Source organism: Coregonus lavaretus, assembly GCF_964263955.1.
Source record: "Coregonus lavaretus genome assembly, chromosome: 32".
Lineage (NCBI taxonomy): Eukaryota > Metazoa > Chordata > Actinopteri > Salmoniformes > Salmonidae > Coregonus > Coregonus lavaretus.
In genome coordinates, this window is record NC_140019.1 from 33,759,613 (window position 1) to 33,772,106 (window position 12,494).

General features: G+C 41.4%; 1 protein-coding gene across 1 annotated transcript in view; it reads right to left on the minus strand.

Moving 5' to 3' along the window:
• Window positions 1–10,526, minus strand: part of LOC311107258 (uncharacterized protein) — a gene marked incomplete at both ends in the record, with an annotated part of 120,472 nt that extends 109,946 nt beyond the window's left edge. The window contains one exon of the mRNA XM_084149738.1: window positions 10,509–10,526. Within this exon, the coding sequence (XP_084005864.1) occupies window positions 10,509–10,526 (18 nt within the window). The remainder of the gene's footprint in view (window positions 1–10,508) is intronic.
• Between the last annotated feature and the right edge of the window lie 1,968 nt (window positions 10,527–12,494).

The window sequence follows — 12,494 nt, forward strand, 5'->3', positions numbered from 1 at the left end:
CGTTTCTTTTTTTGCTGAGTTTATGTTGAAATGACGATATCACTGGAGTAATACCAAATCAATTTGTGCCACTTGTGTAGCCTACCTGGAGCTGGCAAATGGATAGATAATAAATATTCTATAACTTCAGTTTGTTGTAGCCTTGTGTTATTATGCAATTATTAATGGCCATGTTTAGTTAATTAAATTTGAAGTTATCAATTGTGACCATGGTTACAGCTCTATCGCAAATGTATCATTCTCCACATTTAATGTCAGTTTCATTGTGGACTTTTCCCTGAAATTAGATGTTGGCTACAGGCTACCTGCATCTAGCTCAGCAAACCATGGCAACATTGAATTGCAATTATAAACCTGATTTTTGTCAGCAGCCTATGCCTATTGAAATAACAAGTAAATCTTGCAAATATGCCATTTATAACGGTTTGTAGTCTTAACATCTGGCACATATTAACAGCACAATTGCCAGGAAATAGCCTAACATTCATTTTTTTGAAATTCGTCTAAGTGTTTCTTGCACAGATTTCGAGATCCTATGTCCAACTTCATCACTCAAACTCTCCTGTCGGATTTATCTATAGTTGTGCACATGAGCAAATGGGATTTATTTCCAATCATAAACTGGGTGGTTCAAGCCCTGAATGCTGATTGGTTGACAGCCGTGGTATATCAGACCACATACCACAGGTATGACAAAACATTTATTTTTACTGCTCTAATTACGTTGGTAACCAGTTTATAATAGCAATAAGGCACCTCAGGGGTTTGTGGTATATGGCCAATATATCACGGCTACGGGCTGTATCCAGGCACTCTAAGTTGTGTTGTGCTTTAGAACAGCCCTTAGCCGTGGTATATTGGCCATATACCACAAAACCTTAGGCCTTATTGCTTAATTATAAACTTGGTGGTTTGAGCCTTGAATGCTGATTTGTTGAAAGCCGTGGTATATCATCAGACGGTGTACCAAGGGTATGATAAAAACATATTTTTTTACTGTTCTAATTACTTTGATAACCAGTTTATAATAGCATTAATATTGTATACAGACAGCTGCCGGAGCCAGTTCCCAGGGCACCACCTGGTCAAATATGCTGCCGACACTGCTTTGGTCAGTCTCCTCGAAGGGGATGAGACCAAGCACGGACAGGCTCTGTATGACTTTACTGTCTGGTGCGAGTCATCCCATCTAAAATTAAACATATCAAAAACAAAGGATATGGTGATTGACTTTCGAAGGAACACTACCATGTACACACCATCACTTATAGAAGGTGAGCCCATCGAAATAGTGGAGGAGTAAAAATACCTTAGGCTAGTCATTGACAACAAGCTGTCCTGGGATCAGTGTCCTGACACTACTTTTAAGGAAGGCCAACAGACTGTATTTCCTATGGAAACTGCACTTTTGTTTATGTTGATCTAACCATCATAGTTATCTTTTATAAACCATGAATTGAGAGCATTCTGTTCTACTGCTTGACCTGCTAGTTTGGGAATATCAACATTGCACAGAAAAATAGATTGGGCAAGATAGTCAAATCAAATCAAATGTTATTGGTCGCACACACGTTTAGCAGATGTTATTGCGGGTGTAGCAAAAAACGCTTGCGTTCCTAGCACCAACAGTGCAGTAATATCTAACAATACACACAAATTTAAAAGTAAAATAATGGAATTAAGAAATATATAAATATTAGGACGAGCAATGTCGGAGTATCAATATACAGTATATACAGTACCAGTCAAAGGTTTGTGGACACACCTACTCATTCAAGGGTTTTCTTTATTTTTATGATGTAGTAACAAATCAAAATATATTTATTGATGACAGCTTTGCACATGCTTGGCATTCTCTCAACCACCTTCATGAGGTAGTCACCTGGAACGCATTTCAATTAACAGGAATTGATTTCCTTCTTAATGCGTTTGAACCAATCAGTTGTGGTGTGACAAGGTAGGGGTGGTATACAGAAGATAGCCCTATTTGGTAAAAGACCATGTCCATATTATGGCAAGAACAGCTCAAATAAGCAAAGAGAAACGACAGTCCATCATTACTTTAAGACATGAAGGTCAGTCAAGTTTCATGAAGTGCAGCCGCAAAAACCATCAAGCGCTGTGATGAAACTGGCTCTCACGAGGACCGCCACAGGAATGGAAGACCCAGAGTTACCTTTGCTGCAGATGATAAGTTAGAGTTACCAGCCTCAGAAATTGCAGCCCAAATAAATGATTCACAGAGTTCAAGTAACAGACACATCTCAACATCAACTGTTCAGAGGAGGCTGCGTGAATCAGGCCTTCATGGTTGAATTGCTGCAAAGAAACCACTACTAAAGGATACCAATAATAAGAAGAGACTTGCTTGGGCCAAGAAACACGAGCAATGGACATTAGACCGGTGGAAATCTGTCCTTTGGTCCGATGAGTCCAAATTTGAGATTTTTTGTTCCAACCGCCGTGTCTTCGTGAGACGCAGAGTAGGTGAACAGATGATCTCCGCATGTGTGGTTCCCACCGTGAAGCATGGAAGAGGAGGAGGAGGTGTGATGGCGTTATGCTGGTGACACTGATTTATTTAGAATTCAAGGCACACTTAACCAGCATGGCTACCACAGCATTCTGCAGCGATACGCCATCCCATCTGGTTTGCGCTTAGTGAGACTATAATTTGTTTTTCAACAGGACAACGACCCAACACGCCTCCAGGCTGTGGAAGGGCTATTTGACCAAGAAGGAGAGTGATGGAGTGCTGCATCAGATGACCTGGCCTCCACAATCACCCGACCTCAACTCAATTGAGATGGTTTGGGATGAGTTGGACCGCAGAGTGAAGGAAAAGCAGCCAACAAGTGCTCAGCATATGTGGGAACTCCTTTGAAAAGCATTCCAGGTGAAGCTGGTTGAGAGAATGCCAAGAGTGTGCAAAGCCATCATCAAGGCAAAGGGTGGCTACTTTGAAGAATCTCAAATATATTTTTATATGTTTTTTAACACTTTTTTGGTTACTACATGATTCCATATGTGTTATTTCATAGTTTTGATGTCTTCACTATTATTCTACAATGTAGAAAATAGTACAAATAACCCTTGAATGAGTAGGTGTGTCCAAACTTTTGACTGGTACTGTATACAGTGGGGGAAAAAAGTATTTAGTCAGCCACCAATTGTGCAAGTTCTCCCACTTAAAAAGATGAGAGAGGCCTGTAATTTTCATCATAGGTACCCCAATGGTGGAACAAGCTCCCTCACGACGCCAGGACAGCGGAGTCACTCACCACCTTCCGGAGACATTTGAAACCCCACCTCTTTAAGGAATACCTGGGATAGGTATTCCCCCCCACCCCAAATTGTAAAGTGGTTATCCCACTGGCTATAGGGTGAACGCACCAATTTGTGAGTCGCTCTGGCTAAGAGCGTCTGCTAAATGACGTTAATGTGCCCTTGAGCAAGGCACTTAACCCTAATTGCTCCTGTAAGTCGCTCTGGATAAGAGCGTCTGCTAAATGACTAAAATGTAAATGTAAATGTAGGTACACGTCAACTATGACAGACAAAATGAGAAAAATAAATCCAGAAAATCACATTGTAGGATTTTTTATGAATTTATTTGCAAATTATGGTGGAAAATAAGTATTTGGTCAATAACAAAAGTTTCTCAATATACCCTTTGTTGGCAACGACACAGGTCAAACGTTTTCTGTAAGTCTTCACAAGGTTTTCACACACTATTTTGGCCCATTCCTCCATGCAGATCTCCTCTAGAGCAGTGATGTTTTGGGGCTGTCGCTGGGCAACACGGACTGTCAACTCCCTCAAAGATTTTCTATGGGGTTGAGATCTGGAGACTGGCTAGGCCACTCCAGGACCTTGAAATGCTTCTTACGAAGCCACTCCTTCGTTGACCGGGCAGTGTGTTTGGGATCATTGTCATGCTGAAAGACCCAGCCACGTTTCATCTTCAATGCCCTTGCTGATGGAAGGAGGTTTTCACTCAAAATCTCACGATACATGGCCCCATTCATTCTTTCCTTTACACGGATCAGTCGTCCTGGTCCCTTTGCAGAAAAACAGCCCCAAAGCATGATGTTTACACCCCCATGCTTCACAGTAGGTATGGTGTTCTTTGGATGCAACTCAGCATTCTTTGTCCTCCAAACACGACGAGTTGAGTTTTTACCAAAAAGTTCTATTTTGGTTTCATCTGACCATATGACATTCTCCCAATCCTCTTCTGGATCATCCAAATGCACTCTAGCAAACTTCAGACGGGCCTGGACATGTACTGGCTTAAGCAGGGGGACACGTCTGGAACTGCAGGATTTGAGTCCCTGGCGGCGTAGTGTGTTACTGATGGTAGGCTTTGTTACTTTGGTCCCAGCTCTCTGCAGGTCATTCACTAGGTCCCCCTGTGTGGTTCTGGGATTTTTGCTCACCGTTCTTGTGATCATTTTGACCCCACGGGGTGAGATCTTGCGTGGAGCCCCAGATCGAGGGAGATTATCAGTGGACTTGTATGTCTTCCATTTCCTAATAATTGCTCCCACAGTTGATTTCTTCAAACCAAGCTGCTCACCTATTGCAGATTCAGTCTTCCCAGCCTGGTGCAGGTCTACAATTTTGTTTCTGGTGTCATTTGACAGCTCTTTGGTCTTGGCCATAGTGGAGTTTGGAGTGTGACTGTTTGAGGTTGTGGACAGGTGTCTTTTATACTGATAACAAGTTCAAAAAGGTGCTATTAATACAGGTAACGAGTGGAGGACAGAGGAGCCTCTTAAAGAAGAAGTTACAGGTCTGTGAGAGCCAGAAATCTTGCTTGTTTGTAGGTGACCAACTACTTATTTTCCACCACAATTTGCAAATAAATTCATTAAAAATCCTACAGTGTGATTTTCTGGATTTTTTTCCCTTAATTTGTCTGTCATAGTTGACGTGTACCTATGATGAAAATTACAAGCCTCTCTCATCTTTTTAAGTGGGAGAACTTGCACAATTGGTGGCTGACTAAATACTTTCTTCCCCCACTGTATATGTGATGGGTGTATAGACATTATGGACAGTATGTGGATAGAATATATAGTATATCTGAAGACTACGTGGATAGAATAGGATAGTCAGGACTCGCGGAAAAATCATGGGGCAGCAACAGCAAGAACTGTCATCTCTCTGCCTGAGCAGAGCCCTCCAGAAGGCAAAAAAAATAGCGGTTGACTCTTCCCACCCACTCCACCCTGAATTCCAGCTCCTGGCCACAGGTACTATTTTATTCCGAATGCAATTCTGCAACTTAACAAAATGTTGGACTAATTACCCTTTATCACTTGCACTTTAACTATGAAATTGCACTTACCCAGCCTACTTCATTGTAAACATCCTTTGCTATTTAAAAAAGTATACTTTTTTATATGTGAATTGCCTATGAGGACATTCACGATTTCTGAATCTGAATAAGGCACCTCCGGGGTTTGTGGTATATGGTCATGTAGAAATGGCGCCGACAGAGAGGGCTGCCTCGCTTCTTGTACTTAGGAAACTTTGCAGTACTTTGTTTTTTTATGTATTATTTCTTACATTGTTAGGTCAGAAAACCTTAAGTGTTATTACATACAGCCAGGAAGAACTATTGGATATCAGAGCAGCGTCAACTTACCAACACCTACGACCAGGAATACAACTTTCCCTAAGCGGATCCTTTGTCCGCACCACCCAGGGCATTGGAACTGATTCCAGATGCCGACCCAAAACAACGCCGCGGGATGAGAGGCGCGCACACCGCCCATCACTTCAGAGTATATTATTTGCTAATGTCCAGTCCCTAGATAACAAAGTGGACGAGATCTTGGCAAGGGTTGCTTTCCAGAGAGACATCAGGGATTGTAACATACTGTTTCACGGAAACATGGCTCTCTCGGGATATACTTTCCCCGTCCATACAGTCATCTGGGTTCTCAGTACATCGCGCCGACAGGAATAAACATCTCTCCGGGAAGAAGGAGGGTGGGGGGGTTTGTTTCATGATTAGCGTCTCATGGTGTAATTCTCATTTTGTTCACCTGACCTAGAATTCCTCACAATCAAATGCCGACGTATTATCTCCCAAGATAATTCTCTTTGGTTATTGTTACAGCCGTGTATATCCCCCCTCAAGCAGATACCACGATGACCCTCAAGGAACTTCAATGGACTTTACGCAAACAGGAAACCATATATCCTGAGGCTGCATTTATTGTAGCTGGGGATTTTAACAAAGCAAATTTGAGAAAAAGGCTACTTAAATTCTATCAGCATATTGACTGTAGCACTCGGCTGGAAGAACACTAGCTCACTGCTACACTAATTTCCACAATGCATACAACGCCCTCCCCGGACCTCCTTCCGGCAAATCTGACCACGACTCCATTTGTCTCCTCCCATTCCTATACGCAGAAACTCAAACAGGAAGCACCCGTGCTAAGGACTATTGAACACTGGTCTGACCAATCGGAATCCACGCTTCAAGATTGTTTTAATCACGCGGACTGGGATATGTTCCGGGTAGCCTCTGAGAATAATATAGACGTACACTTGAAGTCGGAAGTTTACATACACCTTAGCCAAAATGTTTCACAATTCCTGACATTTAATCCTAGTACAAATTCCCTGTTTTAGGTCAGTTAGGATCACCACTTTATTGCAAGAATGTGAAATGTCAGAATAATAGTAGACAGAATGATTTATTTCAGCTTTTATTTATTTCATCACATTCCCAGTGGGTCGGAAGTTTACATACACTTAATTAGTATTTGGTAGCATTGCCTTTAAATGGTTTAACTTGGGTCAAACGTTTCAGGTAGCCTTCTACAAGCTTCCCACAATAAGTTGGGTGAATTTTGCCCCATTCCTCCTGACAGAGCTGGTGTAACTGAGTCAGGTTTGTAGGCCTCCTTGCTCGCACACGTTTTTTCAGTTCTGCCCACAAATGTTCTATAGGATTGAGGTCAAGGCTTTGTGATGGCCACTCCAATACCTTGACTTTGTTGTCCTTAAGCCATTTTGCCACAACTTTGGAAGTATGCTTGGGGTCATTGTCCATTTGGAAGAGCCATTTGCGACCAAGCTTTAACTTCCTGACTGATGTCTTGAGATGTTGCTTCAATATATCCACATAATTTTCCTTCCTCATGATGCCATCTATTTTGTGAAGTGCACCAGTCCCTCCTGCAGCAAAGCACCCCCACAGCATGATGCTGCCACCCCCTTGCTTCACGGTTGGGATGTTGTTTTTCAGCTTGCAAGGTACCCCCTTTTTCCTCCAAACATAACGATGGCTACCCGGACTATTTGCACTGCCCCCCACCCCCTCTTTTTATGCTGCTGCTACTCTGTTCATTATTTATGCATAGTCACTTTAACTCTACCCACATGTACATATTACTTCAACTACCTCAACTAGCCGGTGCCCCCGCACATTGACTCTGCACTGGTACCCCCCTGTATATATAGCCTCCCTACTGTTATTTTACTTCTGCTCTTTTTTTCTCAACACTTTTTTGTTGTTGTTTTATTTTACTTTTGTTATTAAAAATAAATGCACTGTTGGATAAGGGCTGTAAGTAAGCATTTCACTGTAATGTCTGCACCTGTTGTATTCGGCGCATGTGGCCAATAAAATTTGATTTGATTTGCTCAAACAGTTCCATTTTTGTTTCGTCAGACCAGAGGACATTTCTCCAAAAAGTACAATCTTTGTCCCCATGTGCAGTTGCAAACCGTAGTCTGGCGTTTTTATGGCAGGTCCTTTGCTGTTGTTCTGGAATTGATTTGCACTTTCCGCACCAAAGTACGTTCATCTCTAGGAGACAGAACGCGTCTCCTTCCTGAGCGGTATGACGGCTGCGTGGTCCCATGGTGTTTATACTTGCGTACTATTGTTTGTACAGATGAACGTGGTACCTTTAGGCATTTGGAAATTGCTCACAAGGATGAACCAGACTTGTGGAGGTCTACCATTTTTTCCCCCCGAGGTCTTGGCTGATTTCTTTTGATTTTCCCATGATGTCAAGCAAAGAGGCACTGAGTTTGAAGGTAGGCCTTGAAATACATCCACAGGTACACCTCCAATTGACTCAAATGATGTCAATTAGCCCATCAGAAGCTTCTAAAGCCATGACATCATTTTCTGGAATTTTCCAAGATGTTTAAAGGCACAGTCAACTTCGTGTATGTAAACTTCTGACCCACTGGAATTGTGATACAGTGAATTATAAGTGAAATAATCTGTCTGTAAACAATTGTTGGAAAAATTACTTGTGTCATGCACAAAGTAGATGTCCTAACTATCTTGCCAAAACTATAGTTTGTTAACAAGAAATGTGCGGAGTGGTTGAAAAACAAGTTTTAATGACTCCAACCTAAGTGTATGTAAACTTCCGACTTATTTGATTTTTGATATACCACGGCTAAGGGATACGTCCTAAGAACAGCCGTGGTATATTGGCCATATAACACACCTCCTTGGGCCTTATTGCTTAATCATAGCAGTCAAAACAAGTTAAATCAACATCCATTGATGAAAAATGATCTGGCCAGTTTAATAAGGGCAAATTCTATTTTCTCTTGCGATCTATTTTTAAGCTCACAATAACTATTATTTAAATGGCAAACTAATTTTCTTCTTAGCCTATGTCGATACATATTACGTCGATATTCCTTCATAATTCGCTCAATAAAATTATGGGAAAACATTTTTGGCCTGCTATTCAGCCCTTGTGGGCGGGGTTTGAGTGGTCATTAGGCTAGAAATTTCAGCTAGACCTGGCAACCCTGACTATGCGTCATTTGCTCCCACTATAAACAACACATATTAACTATCTTGGGTTAAGTTATAAATATCTTTACAAAATTGACATTTTGTCACTGTTCAGCTACACCTGGGACACTTACCTATAGTAAGCATAGCCAGGTGGTTCCTCTTCAAGTTTCTGTACCGAACTTTCTCACATTTCACTAGATGGGTCCATTCCATCTTTGAGAAATAGGTCTTCAGATCATCGAAATCATCCTAGTGGGAGTGTGCAGGTGTAGCTATAATGTTGGCTCAGGTACAAATGGCACAAGCAGAAATCACCTGAACATATAATATAATATAATATGCCATTTAGCAGACGGTTTTATCCAAAGCGACTTAGTCATGCGTGCATACATTTTTGTGTATGGGTGGTCCCGGGGATCGAACCCACTACCCTGGCGTTACAAGCGCCGTGCTCTACCAGCTGAGCTACAGAGGACCACCATATCAGATACAGTAGCTACCTAGATAGATAGATGGCTAAATTCTACCTCTCCATCTTAAGTGGTCCCATCTAGAGGTTGACATGGGAGTGAAAATGAATTCCTGTCCCATCTTGTCCTGTAATTTGTTTTCCTGTGCTGTCCTGATCCCGCAACAGTTCTATATCCCTGGAATATTACTGTCCCTTCCCGATAAAAATCACTCCCATCCCGTTGCGCGCAGAAATATGTAGGCTATTGTGTTTGTTTAGGAAGTATTTACAATAATTTCAGTAATGCAATATGCGACTGTGACATGTGGTTGTCTTACTTATTTTAGTTAAATGCACTGACTGTAGGCCTAAGTCTTATTCTATCAATGACCTAAATATAGATCGATTAAGGCTGGAGGATGAGGACAGAGACCCCAGCAGGATGGTCTGCTCAGCACAGGCATAAAACTGTAGCCTACAGCTGAGCACTGCGCACATATTAACATTTACAAGGCATTTACATTTACAACATGATCATCAAATATGTATAACCTGAGCGGCAGTACTGCATAAGTCAATCAAAATTTTTTTTCACTCTTCACCTCAGATGGCACGGTTTAGTTAAATACTCGAACAATTGGGATTGACTGTAAAGTTGTTGGGAGTTGAGCAGCTACAGTATGCCCGCTCTCAGGTTCGTAGCCTATTTGATTAAACCGCAGATTTTTTTACAAGCCATGTACTTCGTTCCTTTGTTGTCAAAGACAACAACAAATTGAGCTAAAACATCTATCCTTGGGTTTAATGTTAATGTTAGTGATGGGTCCTTGGCTGCAACTGATGTAGGTTGGCAATTGAGGCAGCCTAGTAACTACAGAAGCTACAACTGGACCTAACAGAGAGCGAACTGGGAGAGGAGAAATTACAATTTATTTTGTTATCGATTTCTATTAAGTAAACTATATTAGGCCTAGCCTACATTGTTGGTTTTCTTTTATGAAATGCTACACACATTACATATTTCCTCCCAAAATAGTTTAACACTATTCCTGTACTGACCTTTCCTGTGGACTGTTTGATACTGTCCCATCCTGTCCCGAACTTGACTCTAGAATTTGACTCCCATTCCTGACAGAATCCTGCGGGACCCGCAAGACCCGTGGGAGTCCTGTTCCCCTGTCCTCTAGTCCCATCATCAGTTTCTTTGTCTATGCTAGTTAGCTACTGTTAGCTGATAAACTTGCTAGGCATTTCTCAACTCACCTCTTCCGAAGAACTCATTTTAGCTGTCTTCCCTCGAAGTTCTTTGCCCCTGAACTTGTAGCTACAAGTGCGAAATATAGGAAAATAGTTAATATCATTATCAAGTGTTAATTTGTCAGCAGGTAGCTAATTTGACTATTTTGGTTAACTAGCTAACGTTAGCGTTTGTCTTTTAGCTAGTTAGCTACCACTAGCTAGGTACATTTATAGTAGTTAACACAGTAACGTTCGCTAGCTAGCTACGTTACAGCACTGTACTTCTGTAATTTAGCACTGCAAACTTGTTTATGGTAACGTAGCTAACGTTAGCTACTGTACATTACCGAGCTAACAAATTATTCTCAATATAGCTAATAACATAGCAATATTTTACTATTTATAGCCTGGTATTCTAGCTAGCTAAATTACCTACCTTTTGAAACCGTTGTTTGGAAAATCGAGCCAATATAATCCGACCATCCACAGTTCAGTCACTCTAAACTGAGGTAAATTTCGTGAGCAATTGAACAAGCCCACTGGTCCGCGAGACAACTTCTGGCGCCAAACAAAGCCCACTGGTCCGCGAGACAACTTCTGGCGCCAAACATACAACGGCGGGAAAGAGGGTGGAAAATCACTGACTGAACTCTCTCTGCCCAGTTGCCACTTGCCAGTGTTGCCGTTGTTGTCTGCCCATGGTGCTGACAGTCCAGCCAGTCTGTCTCTTCATTATCTGATAGAGCTCAATGGTTGACTGTTTCTTTCTATGTAGAATTATACATTTACATCTGAGCTGCCAACTCTCAAGCATTGGCCATGAGTCACATGCATTTGACCAAATTCTCATGCTCTCAAGGCATTATATCTCATGCTTTAAAAAGTACAGCGCATTAACCTTGTTAGAAATTGCGTAATTCAAATCTGGTATTGGAATAAGAATCAAGAGATCTTCAATCCAAGCTTAATTTATTATATGCAAAATGTATGTATGATAAGTATGAAGGTTCGTATATACGGGTCCACTGAAATACCACGCAGGGCACTCAGTTAACTAATCCATTGTTCTAAGTTCTTCTTAAAATACTCTGACAGAAATCCTCCACTTCTTCTGTTGGCCAACCAGAGCAAAGGACTGAGTGTGGTCCAGCCAATCCGTTGGCGCAGGGGTGGGCCCAACTCCTCGGCACTCCATTTGTTACTAGACATAGTTGCTATGATAACCTGCGGAGTCAGCACCCAGAAAGACATCATCCCACTGTACTCCATGTTCAAGGACAGTTTCACAGAATACAAAGAGAGAGTGTTCGCATCTGCAAGAAACACAAGTCTTATCTGTCCTACCCCCAACGTTCCCCACCCTGTTATGTGAAACAATCCATATCAGTACAGTGCTCCTCATTAATGCATTCCTTCCAAGCTATCCATCACATACAGATCCAATTATGAGAAAAATAAAACCCAACAACCTTTCAACTGTGCTCCAAATCTATAGGATTATAATGATGACAGAACTATGTGAGCATGTATTTGGAATTTCGTGGTAGTACATTGACATTCGTGGTTGCAAATATGATTGCAAATGTGTAATTTAATTTAGCAAGCTTGTATCATATGTGAAAGATTTAACAATGGTCGCAAACTTGTAACTTGACATTTGTTCATACATTCAATAAGATTCGCAAGTATAATTTATTTTCAGAATTATTACAGGTCCATTTATGAGTATGAATATTCTGCTGTAAATAAAAAATACACTTGCAGATTTTGAATCTGCCGCACACAGAGTTCTGTAACTGTTGTCATGTTACCAAAAGATTCATGAACTTGTAAAATGTTTTGTAAATTTGTAGAAAGAGATTTGCAAGTAAAAATTTGATTTATGCAGCTCTGGGGGCAGGATATTTTACTCCTGACCAATCAGTTCCCTCTGCCAAAACCACAACCACCTAACCATTGGCTGGATTGTTGCATCAATCAAATCTCAGGAAGTAGCTCCCCACATGAGCA